The sequence below is a fragment of the Artemia sp. Qi Xiang Cuo genome, chromosome 11, assembly GCF_049724085.1.
Source record: "Artemia sp. Qi Xiang Cuo chromosome 11, ASM4972408v1, whole genome shotgun sequence".
Taxonomy (NCBI): domain Eukaryota; kingdom Metazoa; phylum Arthropoda; class Branchiopoda; order Anostraca; family Artemiidae; genus Artemia; species Artemia sp. Qi Xiang Cuo.
Genome location: NC_142804.1, coordinates 28344735 through 28367196, shown reverse-complemented (window position 1 = coordinate 28367196; position 22462 = coordinate 28344735). Strand labels below are relative to the sequence as shown.

The 22462-nt window shown below is 34.7% G+C and overlaps 1 protein-coding gene across 1 annotated transcript in view; it reads left to right on the top strand.

The window, feature by feature from the left end:
• ncm (pre-mRNA-splicing factor nucampholin) overlaps positions 1 to 22462 on the top strand; it is a 102568-nt gene that overhangs the window by 36487 nt on the left and 43619 nt on the right. The window contains exons 2-4 of the mRNA XM_089096658.1: positions 6597 to 7690; positions 13597 to 13819; positions 17907 to 18035. Coding sequence (XP_088952784.1) covers positions 6603 to 7690; positions 13597 to 13819; positions 17907 to 18035 — 1440 coding nt within the window. The 5' untranslated portion in view covers positions 6597 to 6602. The remainder of the gene's footprint in view (positions 1 to 6596; positions 7691 to 13596; positions 13820 to 17906; positions 18036 to 22462) is intronic.

Below are 22462 nucleotides of genomic sequence, written 5' to 3'. Positions count from 1 at the left end.
TAGGATGGAATTTTCCGGGGGGGGGGGTAATTTACACAGGATGAACTTGCCATGGAGGTATTTTCCTTGGAAAAGCAATTTTCCAGAGAGAGGGGCAGAATTTCCCAGCATTATTTGAAAAAAACGATCAGAAATTAAATAAAAGCTTACAGTTTTTAACTGTAAGCAAGGAGCAACATTAAAACTTAAAACGAGCAGTTTAAGAACGACTCCTGAAACACAAGGGTCATTTAATTACAATAAGAAGCTTTTTTAAAAGTACTGAAAAACTTTTCGTAAAGAGCGAGGTCTTGAGGAAAGGGCAATCCCCTTTATATACGGAATAATTTCTGTTTGTTTTAAGTTTTAATGTTACTCCATACTTTCAGTTGCAAAAACTTGTTTTTTATTTAATATGGAAAAAGATTAATTTGTTGATATTAGTGCTATCTGTATTTTTGAGTTAGCTGTAAAAGATTGTTGTTACATATCTATTTTTTCTAGTTTGTTGTAAGAGGTTGATGTGACATTTTTTTTCTTTTTTTTTATAATTTATGGACGGGTCTGGGGAGTCCTGTATCGTCTGATCTCATTGACCGATGGTGATGAATGACATCGGGTTGCTCCCTTTTTTTTGTTTGATTTATTTTTTATGTTTCTTTCCCCTTCCCATGTTTTCGGGCCATGGAGCCCATTAGGGGAGGAATTAGCCTATTTTCGTTTTTTTTTTGTTGCACATATATAGTTTTGAGGGAGAACACCGTACCAAACAAATAAGAGTTCTAAATATGGATATGCTATTTTATTAGATTAATTCATATATGGTTATTAGTACACAATAGGTTTTAGATATTACGTCATGTCACTTATTACGTCATATATGGTTATTAGTAGATAATCGGTAAAATGTTCGTTCTTTATTATAATGGGTTCGATTCCCGGTATTGGAAAATTTTTAACTCTATAATCTTCGAATATTAGAAGCTCTAAACCTCTAAACCTTATAAAGAAGCTCTAAACCTAGGACCCAGTGCCTAGCTATCCGTGGAAAACAAGAAAGAAAAAAGAAAAAAAGAAAAAAAATATCCCGTTTAGGCAGAATGTTGTAGTAGCAATTTCCTTTAAAATGAGCTATTATACAGCTCTCTATGATTTTCCAGTGCCCAGCTAGCTGAGGAGAAAAATCAAGCGGAAAGAAAAAAATATCCCGTTTGTGGAGAATAACGTGGTAAAAGTCTATTTTCTTGATTTTCAAGCCAATATATTTTCTTTGTTATTCAAGCCAAAGGACGGTAAGTTTCCTTTATAGAGGATTCGGACAAGGCGGTTCTAATGGTGTACTTTTTGTTTTGATCTGACTCTTTTTTTAGGAGTTGGGGGGTTTTATATTTCTTAACATTGGAGGTGATCGTCTCTTACTAGGTTGCTAGCTACCGCTGCAACCCGGATGGTCGGTTGAATACCTTTGCTTTTCTCTTTTCAAGATGCTATCTCTGTTTTTTTGGTAGTACTGTTTTTTTTAACTTGCGTGTAGATTGCTTGATTGAAACCATTATGTAACCATTAGTTGAATGTTTATGTCACGAATCAAGTATCAAGAACCTAGCAAAAAATTAAACTATTTTTAAATTTTCAGGTATTTTTCTAGTCTAAATTAAAAGATTAAAACTATTGTTCAGACACCATAAATATTTTTGCAGTTTATAACTTTAGTGATTCTGAACTAAAAACGAAAATAAAATAAAAATTAATTTTTTCAATTTTTACGTCACGTCGCTCATTAAGTCATGTACGGTTATTAGTACATAATAGGTTTTAGATATTACGTCTTGTCACCTTTACGTCATATATGGTTATTAGTAGATAATCGGTAAAATATTCGTTCTTTATTATAATACCGCTGCAACCCAGATTTGACTTTACTGTATCTTATAAGACTTCAGTTACTATGGACTACAGATCGGTCTTTATTATAAAAACCGTTCGAACCTGTCTATTTCTAGTTTGAATTAAAACATTAAAATTTTTGCTCAAGCACCGTAAATGTTTTTGCAGTTTACATAATAACATTAGTGATTCTTAACTGAATGCTACCGCTACCGCTGCAACCGGATCATGGTGTAATAGGTTAGCACTTAGGACTTTAAATCCTGTAATCTGAGTTCGAATCTCAGTGGAGCGTTTTTTAATTTTAAAATTAACTATACCGATCGTTTATATAACTTTACAGTTAGTAAAGGCATGAGTTTGTTCTTTATTATAATTATGATGAACCATATCGGTCCTTTATGTAAGTTGTTAGCTACCGCTGTAACCTGGATAATAAACTGATTACAAACAGGAAAAAACCTACGGCTTTTCTTGTTTGAAATAGTAAGAGACGAACCTCAAACAATCAAGTAGCTACTCCAATGATTGTCTTTTAGTGTAATTTGAACTAAAACATTAAAATTTTTGCTCAAGCACCGTAAATATTTTTGCCGTTTACATAATAATATTAGCGATTCTGAACTGAACTTAAATTTTTGAACTTTTTTTGTGTGTTAAAAATTAATTGCTTATACTCAAATACATCATAAAGCATTTTGATGACACCTATTGACGAGAGCAGCTTGGCACAGCGGAAACGTGCTGGGCATTTAATCTAGAGGTGGATAGATCAAAACCTAATCGAACCTAAATGGGCCAAAAACCTAGTGCGCTTTGGTTAGATTTCGATTCACCAACCTCTGAAGCTGCTTTTGATAATAAATATACTTCTCGATACGCCTGGTCTATTAAATACCTTTGCTTTTCTTTTATCAGGATGCTATCTCTGCTGTTTTGTGTAGTACTGCCTTTCTTTTAACTAACGCATAGCTTGCTTGGATGAAACCATATTAGTTCTTCAGCTTTGTATTCTTACGGAATGTTATATTATAATCATGACGTCATAACCAATGTCCTTAGAGGTAAATTCATCAGAGGAAGCGTCATAATGAAGCGGTTTTCTATTTACGTCATAACTATAACGTCACAACCAATATCATCAGAGGTAACTTCATAACGTAATGTTTTTCTATTCACTTCATAATTCTAATAAAACTATGACCATACGGATATTTTATATAATCAACTGTTTTGGGCTATAGTCAATACTTCCATTGTTACGGGATAAAGTTCCTCCTTTAATACAACATTTCCCTTTCTGTTAAAGCCAAAGGACAGGAAGTTTTCTATACAGGGGTTTTGGGACAAGGTGGTTCTAAAGGTGTACTTTTTGTTTTGATCTGACTCTATTTTTATGAGTTATAGGTTATTAGATTTCTTAGAATTGGAAGTGATCGTCTCTTACTAGGTTACTAGCTTCTGCTGCAACCTGGATGACTTTAAAAGATATGTCTGTTCTTACTATAATAACACCTCCAAATACCCCATACAAACCTTTCAGATAATATAGGTTATAGTTCGTTCTCTATTGTAAAAATTTGCCAAATAATATGCATTATTCAACCATTTCGGCTCTAGTTGCTCATTTTTGTGACTAGTGGACGTACTCGTCTATTACTAGGTTGCAGCTACTACTGTAACCACGATTATTTTAATATTTGAGATATCGTTTCTTACGTATTATTCCAAATATTGGACGTGATCGTCTCTTAGTAGGTTGCTAGATACCGCTGTAACCCGGAAAACCGTTCGAACCTGTATATTTCTAGTTTGATTTAAAACATTAAAACTTTTGCTCAAGCACCGTAAATGTTTTTTTCAGTTTACATAATCACATTAGCGATTCTGAACTGAATGCTACCGCTACCACTGCACTTAGGATCATGGTGTAATGGTTAGCACTTAGGACTTTAAAGCCTGTAATCTGAGTTTTAATCTTGGTGGAGCGTCCTTTAATTTTAAAATTAACTATACCGATCGTTTATATAACTGTACAGTTAGTACAGGCAAGAGTTCGGTCTTTATTATAATTTTTAGGAGTTATGGGTTTTTATATTTCTTAACATTGGACGTGATTACCGCTGCAACCCGGATAATCAAACAATCAAGTAGCTAACTAAATCTAATGTTTGCAATGGTTTGTTACTCCAATGATCGTCTTTTAATGTAATTAGTTACTATAGACTTTTAACCCAATTAATTTCCTTTAAAATGAGCTATTGAACAACCCTCTACGATGTTCCAGTGCCAAGCTGTCTGTGGAAAAGAAGAAAAAAGAAAAAAATATCCTGTTTAGGCAGAATGTTGTAGTAGCTGCCACTTTTCTTGATTTTCAAGCCAATATATTTCCCTTGCTGTTCAAGCCAAGGGACTGAAAGTTTCCTATACAGGAGTTTCGGACAAGGCGGTTCTAATGGTGTACTTTTTGTTTTGATCTGACTCCTTTGTTAGGAACTATGGGTTTTTATATTTCTTAACATTGGACGTGATCGTCTCTTACTAGGTTACTAGCTACCGCTGCAACCCGGATACCGCTGTAATCCCGATAAAAAACAGGAAAATATTACAAACAGGAAAAAGCCTACGGCTTTTTCTTCTTTGAAATAGTAAGAGACGAACCTCAAACGATCAAGTAGCTAAGTAAGTCCTATGCATGCAATAACTTTTTATTCCAATGATCGCCTTTTAATGTAACACATCAGTTACTATTGGAGAGAGATCGTTCTTTAGTGTAACGTCTTCAGAAACAACAATATAATTTCGTGTTTTTCTATTCACGTCATAGCTCTAATATAAAACTATGATGACATTCATTATTTATCTAGTAGGGTTTCAGACAAGGTAATTCTAATGATGTACTTTTGTTTTGACCTAACTCTATTTTTAGGAGTTTTGTTATATTTCTTAGCATTGGACTGATCGTCTCTCACTAGGTTGCTAGCTACTGCTGCAACCCAAATTCATATATATATTTATTTATGAGAGGCAGCCTGGCCGAGTGGTCCAAGGCACTGGTGTTAGCCACCAGTCTCTTCGGAGGCGTGGGTTCAAATCTTACCGCTGGTATACGATTATGTTTGAAAGACTGCAGTGTGAAAAGACATCGAAAATGCAGTTTTTGGTGGAAAAATTTATTCTCTTTTCGAAATAATTTATTTTAGTTACAAAAGGTTTTTAACCCAATTAATTTCCTTTAAAATGAGCTATTGAACAACCCTCTACGATGTTCCATTGCCAAGCTATCTGTGGAAAAGAAAAAAAGAAAAGAAAAAAAAATATCCCGTTTGGGGAGAATAACGTGGTTAAAATCAATTTTCTTGATTTTCAAGCCAATATATTTCCCTTGCTGTTCAAGCCAAGGGACAGAAAGTTTCCTATACAGGGGTTTCGGACAAGGCGGCTCTAATGGTGTACTTTTTGATTTGATCTGACTCCTTTGTTAGGAACTATGGGTTTTTATATTTCTTAACATTGGACGTGATCGTCTCTTACTAGGTTGCTAGCTACCGCTGCAACCCGGATGGTGAAACAAATACATACAAAAGCTCTAGATATTTCGATGACATAGGCAGTCATCATCATCAGTAGAGAAACGAACGTATTAAAATTAAAACAGACTATATATACTGAAACAAAATAATAACTTCCAGGTTAAAGTAAGTTTCTGGGCCGTTGACCTAGAAGGTCTTGTAATTAACTGTCTTGACTTCTTTAACATTGCGTTGAATTATTAATAAAGGTGGTACAAACTTCTTTTCTTCTAATTACAAAATGAAATGTTGGTGAATTTATCTCCTACTCTTCTATTTATCTTCTTATCTTCTATCAACTAATGACATTTATTTGAGGAAATCTGGTATATAAAATCCAAGCAAGAAATATCAATAACCGTATAAGAAATGGAAGATAAAATAAGTCTTATCCCAAAAAGGTAAATGGCAAACGATGTAGCCTAATTAAAACAGATAAATAAAAGAATATCTTTCTAGTTCTTATGCTCATGAAACCAGTTCTTAAATTGTTGCATTTCGAATGGCTTCTCTGGAAAAATTGAAAAATAGTTGCCTAAAACGTACTAGATAAGAAAGATAACTTAGGGAACAAAAATGACAATGAACACAGTTTTCCTGCAAAAAAACACCTCTGGTCGAACATATTATGATCAGCTAAATTATGATATTTAGCGAATCAATGCAGAAAAGAACTTTGTTTCCCTTTTCATCACTTTGCTTCCTCGTGCCCGGGACCGAAAAGTCTAGATTGAGGATCTAAAATAGGAGACATACTGCTGGTTTATTAGAGGACTGATATATATTGAGTTGAATTCAGTTTCCGTTTTAAGCTTTGTAGGGACATGCATTTAGCATTTACCTTATTGGGAAAATCATGTTTGAAGTTTGCAGGCGTGCACAGCAAAGGGTTAGGCAGATGTTTGAAATAACAAAAAAGCCTTGTTATGCTAAAATCTTCAAAATTTTCCTCGTGGGATACACATGTCCCTTTGAATTACATAGGTAAGTTAATAGTATTTTTTAATTCTTATGACAAGGTATTTTCAAGAAATATATATTTATTTTTGTGGTTTTGCTTATTTTAGGAGCTTATTTAGCTTATTCTAACTTTTGCTTATTCTAGGAACTTATTCCAATTGTCTAGAAGTCTTGATGTATTTTTTTTTTTACTTGCAGATAAGAATGCCTCCTTCGTCCAAAAGGAAACAACATGAAAGTTTTTCATCTAGTAGTGATTCTTCAAATGACACATCCTCTTCTTCTGATGAAGTCCATAAGAAAAGTAATTCAATGAAAAGAAAAACTCTTGACAAAAGTAAGGCAGATGAATCTGACTCTTCATCCTCAGAAGGAAGAACTAGTAATAGCGAGTACAACAGGAAAGAAAAACTTAAATCAGAGAAGCAAGATAGAAAAAAAAGAAGGAAGAAACAAAAATATGACTCATCATCAGTAAGCTCAGAGGAAAGTTATGATGATGAACGTAAACGGAAAAAAGGAGTGAATCCAAACAATGCTAAAGAAATGAGCATTAGTAAGAGGAGCAAAAACAGGAGTGAAATCAAAGAGAAAAAAGTAAAGACTCTAGATGAAACGAAAGCAAGAAATATGAGTAGCATTATGGATGTCGGAACTGACCTGACAAAATCGGCAGCACCTCCTAAATCAGGAAAGACAAAAAAATATGAAACAGAGCATCGGGATCGAGGAGATGTGGAGACAAGGACCAGACAAAGGACTGAACAAGGTTCTAAGGAAAAAGAAAAGAATACCCACCAGAAGAGAAGCGATGAATGTGACAAATCTGTTGTGGATCGCGAGGGAGCTAAGCGGGGGCGTGTTAGCTGTGAAAGATCGGATGAAGGCTTAAGTAGTAAGGAAACAAGGAAGAGAAGAAAGTACAAAGAATTAAAGCGCAGTTCAGACTACTTGGACCTAGATCAGCCAAGGTCTGTTTCACCAGAGGGCTATTGGAAGGCCAATATGGAAACTCTGCAGTCCCCAGAAAGGAGTCGAGATAGAACGCCGGTAAAGATTGGTGGAAGATATTGGGATAAAAATACAGAAGGAGATGAAGCAAGAAAAGAGGATGCTAGTGATGATGCCGCTCAAGGAAAGTCAAAATTCGACAAAGAAGGAAAGAAGCCTGAAGATTCTGCAACATTGGCTGAAACAAAACAGGTTGAAATGCTGACAACTAGAACAGGAGGTGCTTATATTCCTCCAGCTAAATTGAGGCTCATGCAACAACAAATAGGGGACAAGTCAAGGTTAGCATAATTACATTTAAACTAAAGACTCTAGACAAAATGTGTTCTAAAGACGCCTATCACTAATAAACATTTCACAGTTCGTATTTAATAAAAAAAGGAATTAGCCGTTGAAAAAAAGTGAAAGGGTAACAAGGAAACAACTTACTGCAGGGTATGCAAACAAGAAAAGGGGCTAATAAAATATTCACCTGAAATATTCAAAGGGAAAATGAGAGTTGCCAGGATAGAAAAAAGGCAAAAAAAAGTCAGTGTAAAAAGACTAATAGCTCTATCTCCAAACTAATTAAAAAGAAAATGTTTTTGAAGAAGATGTTTTTAAAAGAAAAGTAAAGATTTGAAAACCTAAGACAAGCAAAAATAAATTCCTGCAGTAAATCAAACTTAAAACGACCAAGAGTTGCCATCAATGAATAAATAAAACCGAAAAGGAGCGGAAACTAAAATAATTAAACATATCAAATATTATAATAACTGTTTGTATTTTGAGAGGTTTTTTTTTTTGTCAAAACAGAAACAAATTATAAAAAATGACGTAAAATCACTATTATAATCAAGATGACTGGACAAAACTAATAAAAATAAAATGAATGTATTAATGTCAAATGATTTTATATCCTGGAAATCTTTATTTTATTTAACAAGTATTTTTGGAATTTTCAGTTTTATAATACTTGAGAAATTAAAAAAAAATATTTGGTTTTCAGTAAAGCACAAATGACGTAATAGTCCTTAGAAGGTTTAGTGTAGGGGGGCAGCAGCCCTTCTCCTGTTTGTGGCAATTTCTGTCGCTTCTATGTTTAAGTAGTTATCCATTTTAGTTTTTACTCGTTTTAGGATCTATTTATTCGTTTACATTAGTATCTATTGTATTTATGTTTAATGTGTTTATTTGTTTTGATTTCTGTCGGATCTTGGTATCATGTAGTCATTGATAGTAAATTCAGGTCGCTTTAAGTTTGAATTACTATAGAACTTTAATCATAGAGCTCCTTACTTTTCTGTAAAAAAACTTTTTCTGCAAACAACCTTTAGAAATTGTTTTATGGTCGTATTTATGGCTAAAGTTTATTTATGATAATATATAAATATCTTTTTCATTTTATGGCCATTTTACAAGCCTGGATGCCCATAGTGTCTTTAGATTTAGTTCAACATTTTGCGAGCATTTTAACTGATTACCCCTTGCTATTCCTTAGATGCCCTTTTTTACAGCCTGGATACACACAGTGTCTTTTGATTTACTTAAACATTCCCTGAAAGTTTCAACTGAATACTATGTTGTTTCTGTGATATTGCGGATGCGCCTTTTTAACAACCTGGATGTACAAAGTGTCTTTTGATTTTTGGTCTACTTCTCCCTAAACATTTCCTAAAAGTTCACTGAACATTTATAGCCATTCCTGAGGTATTGTAGGTACATCCCCCTCAACATATTATGATTTAGCAAAACATTCCCTGAAAGTTTTAACTTAATATTCTACCCGTTCTTGAAATATTGCAGATGCTCCCTTTGGACAAGCTTGATGTACATAATGTCTTTTAATTTTGTTCAACATCCCCCCAAATTCCCGGAAAATATCAACATACTGTAAACTGAGTAGACTTTGTACCACTTTCTGGGGTTTTTAGCTCACAAATTCTCTAATTTTTGACAGAAACAGCTAAAAATTTCAGAAAAGGTGCAACTAAGTCTCTAGAAAACATGAAGTAATGAAAAAAAAAAAATTTGATTTTTTTCCTATCTTTTTTTTTTAATTGTTTATGGTCCAATCTCACCCCAATGGTCGGGGTGACATTGCACCAGCGTATCTTGCTAATGAGAAACCAAAGACGTGTGTAAACAGGGTTTACTTTGGTCCACAAACTTTATTTTAAAAAAAATTAGCATAAATTTGGCATTGATTCTGGAACTTTGGGATTAAAGTAACTTCTCATCTTCACATATAAAAACGCAAACTAAGCTAAATAAAATTTGACTGAAGAACAGAAACAATCTCAGAAGTCCACAAATATAAATCTGGTCAGCCTAGTTGAAGACACACCAGGAGCTGGCTCTGGTTCTTTGAGTATTTTCATGTCGGTCACCGGGTAGTCTTCAATATTGTCATGGTCAGGCCATTTCCAAATATTGGGTCTGACCATTTGCATTGACTTGATTTTGAAACTTCTGTTCTTTTCTTCAATGATCATGCCAGGGAATTTCTCCCCTTCATAAACAAACTGAACATAATTTCCCACTTTCAGTTGCAGATTCTGGTTCAGACCATTAGTTGTATCACTGGTGCTCTTCCGCTTTTTTGTACAACTTTCCTTGCCCTGTTTTTCTAATATTCTGAGAAGCTCTTCTTCATCAGAGCTATCACCAGATTGTTCATTGGACATCCTGCCTGTACTGGTAATATCTTCAACCAAATAGCTTCTTCCAGTAGGGACGTTTACCTTTTTTCGTTTTGTAGTCTTTGCTGACTCATTTCCGTGCCTTAGCTCCTTCAGATAGTCTATCACAGTATTGTTCAACACTTGAGTTGTGTTGGTTGTATCTGCATTAAAGCATGAGGGAAGGCGCTGAAGAACTTTGTTTCTGTTCAGAGGATATATTCCACACTTTTTAAAACCACTTTTCATATTTTCTGTTCCATTTCCTTCTTCGAGACACTGTAGCACTTCTTTCAGCAATTTCGGAAAATCAGCCTTCGGTATGCCAACTGGCGATCCATTCTTTTTGGTTTTGTACCTCAGAAGTATTTGTCGCCATTTCATTTTCATTGGTCGAAAATATGCGACATCTAAGGGTTGCGTCAAATGCATTGAATTAGGCAGGAGTGAGATAAATGCAATGTTGTTCTCTTTGCAAGCCTTGAGAACATCAATGCTGATGTGGGATGAAAGGTTGTCAGAGATGACAACTTTTCTGCCTGGCTTTTTCTTTAATACTGGCATGAGTAACTGAAGAAAGTAGTCTTCAAAGCAAGTCAGGTCAATCCAACCAGACTTGGTGCGATTATATCGAGAACCAGCTGGTCCTCCTTCGACCCAGGATGTCCACATCCCCTCACTTTTGTAAATCACATAAGGTGGCAGCAGTTCACCAGCAGCTGTCCCTGTTATCATGATCATCGTTGAGGCTTTTGACGAATTTAGCACCCGCTCTGGGTACTTTGAACCTCTTTTTGTCAGAATTGTTTTTGAGCCTGGGTGGTTGGTTAAGTTTGTTTTGTCAAAATTGATTATATTACCTGGTGGAATGCTATCTAATTCCTTTTCAAGGTGGTCAAAGTAATTGTTGAGCACTTCAGGTCCAATCTGCACTCTTGTGTGCTTTATATTGCTTGCAAATTGTTCAGTTAACTCATCATGTCTGAAGATGAAACTCTTGGTCCACTCTTCTCCTGGCAGATTGTCTTTAAATCGCCTCACTTTCTTCCCAGTCCTGTCCAAATATGCTTTCACTAGATAGCAGAGGTCACAGCGATCAAGAGGAAAGCCTGCCTCTGACAAGGTGATCACAGTATGGACAAAATAACTTTCTTCTTGGGCAGACAGCTCGGTTGGACCGCCAGTTTTACCAGTATGCTGCTTATGAAGTTTGTTCATCAGGGTGCTTTGGGGTATTTAGTACTTTTTAGCTGCATCGTGTGTCGTCATACGGTTGTGCTGTATATCGCGTAATGCTTTTTCAAGTGTTTCTGTACTATAGTCAACATACCTCCGACTTCCTGGCTGTCTTTTGTGCTTGCGTGGCATCTTCAGCTCTTAACCTACAAAGAAAAGGCAAATGTTAGCTAAAGTTTGTGTTGGTACAAAGTTACCCCATTTTGACTTCTGGAAATGATCATTTCCAGATTTTCTTCTCTCACTGGTCCTCATTCAGTGATAGGATTGATTTCTTTGAGTTTTTTTGCTGACAGGATGTCCAGGAACACGCTGACCTGAAAAAAAATAACACCAGTCAATTGATAAGTCCAGAGCTGATGCAATTTGTAAAAGGAAGTAAAATTTGCCAAAACTTCACTTGTAACACAATTTTTTTTTTAAGCCAAACAACTTGAGCAAATTCAAAGATAACTGGTGCAAGACTTTACCTTATGAACTTTCTTGATTGAGAAAAAAACTGGAACTGCAACTTCTCAGATTTTGGAGCCCAAGCCATTCATATCTTTTTTTTCAGCTTTGGTCCAAAGTTACCTCCTTGGTCCAAAGTCTACTCAGTTTACGGTAATGCATTTAGCCGTTCCTGAGATATTTTAGATTTGCTATTTGACAACTTGGATGCCTATATACCTCGATTTAGTTCTATATTTTACTAAACATTCCCTGAAACGTACAACATAATACCCTTAGTTGTTCCTGAGATATTGCAGAAACGCTCTTTTGAAAACTTGGTTGCACATAGTGTTTTTTGATTTAGTTCAACATCCCCTTAACATTCCCTGAACGTTTCGACTTAATACCCTTAGCTTTTCCTGAGATGTTGCTGACATTCTTTTGACAATCTGGATGGATATTATGTCTATTCATTTAGTTCAACACCCCCTCCCCCTCAACATTCCCTGAACTGTCAGCTTAATATTCTAGCCGTTAATCTAATATTGTAAATACGCCCTCTAGATAGCTTGGATGCACATAGTATCTTTTGATTTAATTCAACAATCCCTGAAAATTTCAACTTAATATCCTTTGCCGTTTCTAAGATTTTGATGATACGCCCTTTAGACAACCTGGTTGTTAATTTATTTCATTTCCTCCTTCTACATTCCCTGACAATTTCAGCTTTTAATCTTAGTTTTTTTCTAAAATATTTCAAATGGGCTCTTTAGTTAACTAGGTAACCTGGATGTAAATTATGTCTTTCGATGTAGTTCAACATCCCTCTCAACATTTCCTCAAATTTTCATCCCTCAATTATTCCTGAAATATTGCTGACACACCCTTTTGACAACCTGGATAGATATTGTGTCTTTTGATCTAGTTCAACCTGCTCCTCAACATTCCCTGGAACTTCCAACTTAATATTTTAGTTGTTCTTGAATTATTGCCGGCACGCCCTTTAGATAACGTTGATGCACACAATGGCTTCTGATTTAGTTCAACATTTCCTGAAAATTAATGCTTAATATTCTTGGCTGTTTTTAAGATGTTGTAGATGCATCTTTTTTTCGTGTCTTTTGATGTAGTTCAGTATCTCTCTCAATATTCCCTAAATATTTTCAACTTATACCCTTAGCTGTTCCTTAGATATTGCACAAGCCCCAATTTTCCGTTATAAAACATGTTAAAACAATTGCCAATTTGCATTATTGACAGCCCGTTCTCCTTGGGCTTTGTAGGGTCTTGTCATTCTTGGAAACATATTTATTGGGCCTTTCGAATACTTTGAGCAAAATGGCTGACTCAGAATGTTGATCGTATGAATTTCTAGGCTACTGATCGAATGTATTTGGAACTAGAAAAAACGGTAAGATGAAGGCGCTATTTGTGCTCCAATTACTTTTGACTTTTTAAAGGGCACTAGAATTTTCAGTTTCCAATCGAATTAACTCTCTCGGAAGTTTCTTAGACCATCCCTTCCATATGAAATGGCATTGGAAAAATAGTAATGCATTGGAGGCTTATGGCTCTTTACTACCAATAGATTAGTAAGTTAATATAAATAAGAAAAAGAGTTTGATTATTATCTTTTGAAATTTCTTAACTTTTCGAGTACTGTATGTTTTTATGTGTATTATTAGTTATTTGCGTTAGCAAAAAAGAAAAAGAATTTACATTAGAAAATGGAACTGAAAATTTGCAATTCAAGCTTCCTTTGTGTTCTGTTAATAATAATAAAAAAGAAAATGTGACATAATTTGTAACTAATTAAATAATAACTTGCATAATTCTGAGTTTTTCTTTCTTTTTTACAGCCCTGCATATCAGCGTATCGCCTGGGAGGTGTTGAAGAAAGCCATTCATGGTCTAATCAACAAAGTTAATGTGGCCAATATCGCTTCTATAGTCCGTGAGCTGTTTAAGCACAACATCATTCGAGGGAGGGGTCTCCTCACCCGTTCTATCATGCAAGCTCAGGCTGCGTCTGAGTCATTTACACATGTATATGCTGCTTTGGTGGCCATCATTAATACAAAGGTTAGTATGCGCATGCTATTATGTATTTGGTAATTAATCAATTAATGAAGTTTTACCGTTTTGAAACGTAGATTGAGTTATACGGATGGAGCAATATCAGGGAGTTAAATAATTTATTTCAGGAAGGCTATGACTCAGTGAAAAGCTAGCTTTCCTAGGAAGAAGAATTAGGACACAAAATTTACCAAATAAGGTAAAAACTCGTAGAATTATTTCACTTTTGTGACCTGAAAATTTTCACTGCATCAATGATTTGAATCATTCCTGTAATACATATCTGGGGCAGGGGAAAATATTTGCAAGGGGAAGGAGAAAATCCTTAAGGGGGAAGAGAAGGAAAAATATGCAGGGAAAAATCTCTAGGACACAAAATTTACCAAAGAAGGTAAAATGTCATAGAATTATTTCACTTTTGCTGCCTGAAAAGTTTTCACTGTATGATTGACTTGAATCATTCCTGTAATTCATATCTGTGGAAGGGATTAATCTTTAAAGGGGAAGGGGAAAATCCTTAAAGGGGAAGGGAAGGAAAAAAGTTTAGGGAAAAATCCCTAAAATAGAAGCAGATGTGCAGAAAACATAGGAAGAAATGTAAACATCGGGAAATTTAGGTGGAGTTGGGCACAAAGATCCTTTGTCGGGCCTGAGTGTGTACCTGGCTTTTCTCCATTGAAACAATGTAATTTAGATTCAGAAAAAGGATGTCGCTTCGTTATACCTTGGTTAATTTTTGTTTACTAGAGGTTTTTTATGTTGACTGGTATATTGGAAAATATTGTCAGGTCATTAATTACATATTTAAGAATTTTGAATAAAAGATCTCAGTCGAAAATCAGTAATTGTAACTGAATATAAACACGATTAGCCTGCGTAAGTTCCTTGACTATATTAGCACCACTTAGGTTTAGTTTGGATTAGTCTCCCCAGTTAATTCTCTGTCATCAGTAGCTACAAATCTCTTAGAAAAAAAAATCCTTTTTTCTTTTGTTGCAAATAGAGGAAGGAAAGTTTGTTTTTCATTAAAGAAAGGTATGCTTTTTAAATCCTCCACAAAGGTTAATCCATGTCCTTAGGAAATTCTTAGGAAAAAAAAATCCTTTTTTCTTTTGTTGCAAATAGTTTGTTGCAAATAGGGGAAGGAAAGTTTGTTTTTCATTAAAGAAAGGTATGCTTTTTAAATCCTCCACAAAGGTTAATCCATGTCTTTTTAAATTGATAATTGAAATTATTGTTGTAGTCCAGAACTCAGTTACCAATAATGTTCATATTGTTATTACCTTCAGCCTAAATAACAACAAATTCAGCTCCTAAACTGTGTGTAAATTAATGTTATAAAGTTACAATACATAAAAATGGCTAACATTTTCGTCAGTTCTGCACTTAGTGTAATGCAATTTGCTTATAATTTCGTGATATCCGCTGTCTTGGAGCGAACATAATAATAAATAATGAATTATCATTAATAATGATTTATTTCTAGACAAGCCCCTCCCCCCATGTAATCAGTGATACTGGCAAGGAAAAGGGAGACTGGTAGGGTTTACTCTGCTTGGTGCTGTTGAAATAGAATAGGCCCAATAATTTTTGTTGGATAGAGCTTGTTATGATTTGTTATGGTTTCATTCAGGTCGACAACTCTAAATCACTTCTTGTGTGAAAAAAAACAATTTAATGGTGAATCGTAAGCTTATTTGTTTCAATCATTGAATATTCTGATTTCTTTTTCTAATCGTTAACTTTCTCTACTTCATCAGGGATACAAGACCAAGTTCCATCATCTTCATCAAACAATCCAAAATAAATGGAAGAAATTTTGAAGAAATATTAAGTTTTATTAAAAAGTCCGTGGTAACGGACTGTAAGTAAGAAGTGACTCCGTCCAAGCGAAACTATATAAAACGGAATTTTGATAACAATTGATGCAGCGAAAGAATTAGCTTTTTATGCTAATTCCAATCATATATAACTCATTAAGTTTAGTTTTACCCATCAAAAGCTGTGAGCTTGAGAAAATTTTGCTAAAGTTTTGAAAAATAGGATTAGAAATACTCCCATAAAGTCAAGCAATCTTAATCAAAATTTTGAGATAGCCGTTCGATTCGGCATTGTTGAAATGTCCAATAACTATGTCTTTGGGGGTGACATAACCCAAAATAGCCCCTGGAAAGTTTCATAGGGAAATTTTACACGGGGAGGGAGGAACGGGGATTTTGTGGCAAGATTTGAAAAACGGTGAGAAATTACATACAAAAGCAAGTTTTTTCGACTAAAAGTAAAGAGTAACATTAAAACTTAAAACCAACAGAAATTGTACTGTATATGAGGGGGATACCCCTGCTTTAGTCCCCGCTCTTTACGCTAAAGTTAGAATTTTGTCACAATTCTTTAGGAAAGACTGCTCAAACATGAGGGCCGTTGGATTTTAGTGAGAAGCATTTCTAAAGTTCTCAAAGACTTTAGCGTAAAGGTCGATGAAGGGGTAGTCCCCTTCGTAAACGGAATAATTTCTGTTCGCTTTTAGTTTTAATATTGCTTTTTACTAACAGTCTTAACAAACTGTTTTTTATCTATATTTATTAATAGTTTTATTATAGCTGCAAAGGCTTGCTGAGGTCCAGACAAATCGTTAAAGACACTATTGCTTTAAAGATTTTCCCATGCATTAGCCACTTGTTTTTTTTTCGTTTTTCTTTTTTTAGTGTTATCAATCCTCGCTGATTATAATCTATTAAAATATTCCCTTGCTTATGTGTTGCTAAAAATCAGCGTTTACAAATCTGAAATATATTTCAAGTCTATTTTCAATAAAAATAAGCAAAAACCAAGTTGTAGTTTTATTTCTGAAAAGAGCAAAGGAAATTTGTTTTTAGTTTTCTCCCGTATGTAAAATCTCAATCATGTAAGTGAATAAGTATACACATAGCGTAATGAATGCACAAATATTGTTGACCGTATCTCAAACAGGAAGCTGTACGAATAATGTGGGTCGATCCTGCTTTCTAGGGCTATAATGAAAGGAAGGTTGAGATGGCTAGGACACGTTCTGCAGATGAAGGTTGATAGATTGCCAAAGATCGTCCTTGTCGGACAACCGTCTAGGGCTAAACGGAAAGCAGGTCATCCTCGTCTGGGGTGGGAGGATATCATAAAGAGAGATTTAAAGGAAATAGGAATTTTCTGAGAGGCTGTAAAGTGGGAGACTTTGAATAGATTGGGATGGAGGAGGAGCGTGCGTAGCTGTCTTGACCTCAGGCGGTTTGGTGCTGCGGTGAGTTGTTAGCAGTAGTAGTAGTAGTTCTAAAGATTTAGCTCGTGTTGGATATGTTAGTAAATGTTTTTTTTTTGTATTTATGGATAAAGCTAGCTAAACAAGCCAATTTTCTTCTTTCAGTTTTTTCAGTTTGCTCAATAATAACTGTCACCTGATGTTTTATTTGAAAACTGATTATCTCTCGCCCCCCCCCCCAACTATGTGCTACAAATGCAGGCATTTAGCTCAAGAGCCAAAGCGTGAAGCGATAATACTAGTAGCTTGCCGTTGTTCCGTCTCCCAGTATTCCAACAAGACTCGATCATTTTCCTTAAAAGTTTTTGGTGCGATTATTCCCTTGTTAGTTTTGGACTTGGCGTCGTTTGTTTGTTAACATTTGAATTCGATAATGGCACTGAGACTTAGAAAAACAAGTGGAACTGAACTGCATATTCTTTCCCAAAATTAGTCGTGAACTAAAAGAAACTAAGACTTAAAAAAAAGCTCTTTATTTAAAAAAAAATTAAGTTACTGTAAAGTCACTAAAATTTGTTAATAGTCTATTAGAATAATACTAGTGATTTCCAATAAAACTGTCTAGTTTATAAAGCTTAAGGGGGCCTGGGTCGTTTTGACTAGATGGCAAAATATTTCTGAAGAGGACACTCTGTGAAACTGTGATGGAGAAACCTACCTCTTTCTAATATTATTAGTTTTCAAGGTAAATAAACATGGCTGATGTGATCAATTGAAGATTTGATGCATCTGTCAATGTTGATTGAAAGAAAAACAAAATTGAAGGAAGAGCTTCTATAGGTTGAATTATTATTATTTCAGTTTCCTAACATTGGCGAGCTGATGCTGAAACGATTGTTACTTCAATTTAAACGTGGTTTCAAACGCAATGACAAGACTGCGTGTATTTCGGCTTCGAAGTTCATCGCCCATCTCGTGAATCAACAAGTCGTAAGCTGTTTTTATTTTGTTTTTAGATGTTAAATGCTTTTTCTTTCATTTTTAGTAGCTTTTTCAATTTTGAATATATTCGTGCTTCTAAGACAGGAAGAATAAGCGGAGTCTAAGTGAACCTTCGAATAAAATAAGAACTATTTACCTTTTTTAAAATTTTAGCCACAGTTGTAGTCTTTAGCATTAAGTTCAGTCTAGAAATTGCATGTGTATTTGCCTTACTCTGTTGATATTTGTACAGTATAAATATTAAGCAGTGACCCTAGATAGAAAACCAATGCCTCATTTCGAAATCATTAGAAAGCTCAACCCAAAAACTATCTAGGCTTTGATGATTGGGCCTTGGGTTTATTGAATCTATTGTGAATCTCATAAAATAACCAGTTGAACATTAATTCTTTCGACCTACTTATTACTTGAAATACATTATTAAAGTTTATAAAGCACAGGAATTAAAAATTTGAAGAAACGGTCTTTCGAAATAGAAAAAATCTTAATTCAATCATCGAATTTAATAGATGATCGAATAATGTTTTTTGTTTATGTGTTATTTACGCTCTTGTTTCGTAATTTTTGCGGACAGTTTACCATCCAAGGGTGAATTTTATTATGAAAATAAAGGAAAGAACAGGTAATTGCAAGGTAATTGTAAGGTAATTGATAATGATTAAAATTCTATTCCGCTATTCACTATTTTCAAAAAATCAAATAAGGACTATTTTTAACAAAACAACGGTCCTTCCTAAATAAAATCCCTTTGAGGATTAATTTTTTCGTAATTATTCTTGTGAATTTTCTTGTAAGGAAAAGAGATAATGCAGAGTGCCAACGATTGGCCGTTGCTTTCTATTGGGCCTGTTGTATTTTGTACAATTTTTTTTTGTACAATATTTTGTACAAAATGGCTTTTATTTTACTAAGCCTTATGTTGTTAGCTCCCCCCCTATCTCCTTAAAAAGTCATATGTGATAGCCGATATAAGGTAGCTAAAGCTTCGGTCTAAGGTTAGCAGTTTTCAGATAATTTATAGTTTTTTTTCTGGACTTTTATTATTTGACAGCATATCTAAAGCCAATGAAATTACAAATATCCACAAGATATTTCAGGGTGGAAAATGTCAGGAAGAAGACAGTGATCAAATCATCTGTAATTGGGATGACAGTTTAACTATGACGGGATTAAATTCTACAATATAATTCTAGCTAAATAAGCTTAATTTGAAACAGTGCTATTGACATGCACCTGAGTGCAGGGGAAGGGCGGGACAAGGGAAAATTACCCCTCAGATTGGAAAATAGGACCCCTCCCTTAAAATTATAAAATATAACCCTATTAATTAAAGCTTTTCCGTTTCTGGATCTTCCTCTCCCCAGGATAAATATGAATTTATATGATATTACATAGATCATTTCTGCTATCATATATCTTTGCTTATTTATATTATATATGTGATAAATATTTTTTTTCTGACTAATTTATTTCTTACTGTTCTCGGACTATGAAGAGAAGAAATACGTTTTTTTTGTATTCTTTGAACTTCAGCGATCCATAGCAGCCTACCCCCCCCCCCAAGTTTTAGCAACCTGTATTTATAGTCGGTATTATCATTATAGGCGTACCTGTTTACAGGCAAAATAATGGGAGCACATATCCCTTTCACCTCTCGCATGAATTTTGCAAAGATTTTCCCACCTACCAATATTTTACGTAAAATACGCAAACATTCAATATGCTTGAAAGTTTTTCTAAAGTTGAATTATTGGAGCTACCCATCCCTCCTTCTTTTCAAGGGGATGTTTTCTGATTCCAGGTTAAACCTGTGAATCATAGGGTCAATAGTCTGATATTAAAAGTTTTTGTGGGGAAGGGAAGGTGCTTCAAAATTGAGAAGAAAGTTTTAAGCAACACTTAGAAGGAGAGAGAGAGAGAGAGAGAGCGAGAGAGGGGGTATGAACAAAATTCCGCAACCTAGTTTGCTCTTCTGTAGGGAAAACCCAGAGGGATTTGTTTAATAGCTGGTAAAAGAAAAGTTGACATCACTCATTGGCATGAATAAGACTCAAATAAAGGAAAAAGGAGAAAAATCATTTACAGAAAACTTAAACGGAAAATAGAAAAGAAAGAAAGTAGGTTTTGTTGCAATGATTTTGGCAAACCAGTCATTTGATCAAATCTCTTTGGAAGAATATTTTCATTGACTTGACCATACTTTTCATGTTTATACAAGCTGCAGTTTGCGCTAAAACCTGGTGATATTTTTTTTCTTAGCTTGACAGAGGCTTGTTTTTTTTGTTTGTTTTTTTTGGATGATAAATTGATAGAAAATCCTTCCCTGAGTCAGAAAAAGTATAGGATTGCACTCTTAGTTTTGCTCTAAAAGGAATTCAATGGGATTAGAAATAAAAATTTAACAATTGACACGGAAATAGCTCAATCCTGCATAGGCTTCAGCGATCAATAGCAGCCTCCCCCTATGGGGAGGCTGCTATGGATATAAGCTACTACTGGCTTGGATATAAGCTACTGCTAGCTTATATCCAAACCAGTATATAAGCTAGCAGTAGCGTTTGAGCCTCCCCCACTCTCACCCGCTCCATAGTAATTTTCTTGATTTTGGGGCTTTTCCTATTATGTCATCCTATAAATTTCCAATTATTTGTTTTCTATCAAAGTCGCGTCCCTATAAGTCGTATCTACTCGCCCTTCCTAAAAGCTTTTTGCTTTCATATCAGATCTAGTTTAGGCTCATAACTAATAAAGGCTCGTAACTGATTTAGGCTCATAACTGGTTTAGGTTCATAACTGATAAAGGCTCATAACTGATTTAGGCTCATAACTGATAAAGGTTCATAACTGATAAAGGCTCATAACTGATAAAGATTCATAACTGATTTAGGTTCATAACTGATAAAGGCTCATAAATGATTTAGGTTCATAACTGATAAAGCAAGCGATTCAGCGAGGGCTAATCTAAACAATACTACGACTTTTATTTTTCTTTTCGTACTACTAAGTTGTGCATAGGTGCCTGATATGCATAACAATTTAAATATGTATTAATGAAAACAGTTTGACAATCATAAGCGCAAAAAGTTGTTTTTATCCGGAAGATATGATCTAAAAATGGGCATTATGCGATTTATCTTCTTGTAGTCTATGATTTGAGATTAAAGAGCCTCCGAATGCTGATATTTTTGTATTTATCAATGTGCTTATTTTTTCGTAAAATGAAATTCTATTCATCAAGTACTGTAAAGTATTTTCGAAATAGATTTTGACTCTTTTCCTAATAGGTAGGATTTTGTCCAGAGAGCCTGGGCCCACTCCCAAAGGTTTTTGTAGATAATACTTATATTTTTAGCGTAATTCCCAGATCTGGTTCTCCCTCTCCTGTCCCCCCTCCCCTCACCTGGAGTTCTTTCTCATCAAAGCTGCCCCTCCTGAAATTCCCCCCCCAAAAAAAAACTCTGCCCTCTTGTCTGATCAAGCATGTTTATAGCAGGCCTTGGGCTCCCCCCTAGATCTAAAACACTGCTGTTTCTTATGATGTCCTTCCCTTTGTACTTATTTAGCCTGCTTTTCATTGTTTAGTTTTTGTTTAACCAACGTTTTTTATACAAACAATATTTTTTTTATTTTAGGATGCTGTTTAGGGGTTGGGGGTAGTTAGAAGTGTTTAACAGCAATGGATGAAAAAAAGTAACTTTTTTTTCCAAAACAGATGCTTTCTGCTATTGCATGGAATGTACTTCCGTGTTGCAAATTCACGCTGATATACCTCCTCAAATGACTAGACAAATACTTTTATTATTTTAACCAGCTGTTTTGTTATCTTTTTACCGCTACCGAAAGGCTACGCTTTCCCATGCCACTCAAACAACTGTAGTTACACATTAAATGTTCTAATTTGTCCTTCTTCTTAGACATTGGAAATGTCTTCTTCTTCTTCCTTCCTCTGTCCTTCTTCTTCTTATACATGCAGAGCCCATCCTGTAATCTAAGCTTCGTAAATGTCTTCGTAAATGGCTAAAAAACTGACTATTTTTTTACAAAACAGATCCTTTTTGCTATTGTATGGAAAGTACTTCTGTGTTGTAAATTCACACTGATATAACTCCTTAAATGAGTAGACAAGCATTTTATGTTGTTTAAACTAGCTCATTAGCTTTCTTTTTACCGCTACCGAAAGTCGACGCTTTCTCAGGCCACTCAAGCAACTGTAGTTACACATTAAATGTTCTAATTTGTTCTTCTTCTTACGTATTGGACAAATGCAAAGCCCATCCTTTAATCTAAGCTTCATAAATGTTTCTTATCCATCCAAGGGGTATGAGATGGCCTCTTGCTGAAATTGTTTATTTTTTATTTTATTTTATGAATGAAAAAGTGTTTATAATTATTCTGTAGTGTTTTCCTTTTCTTTT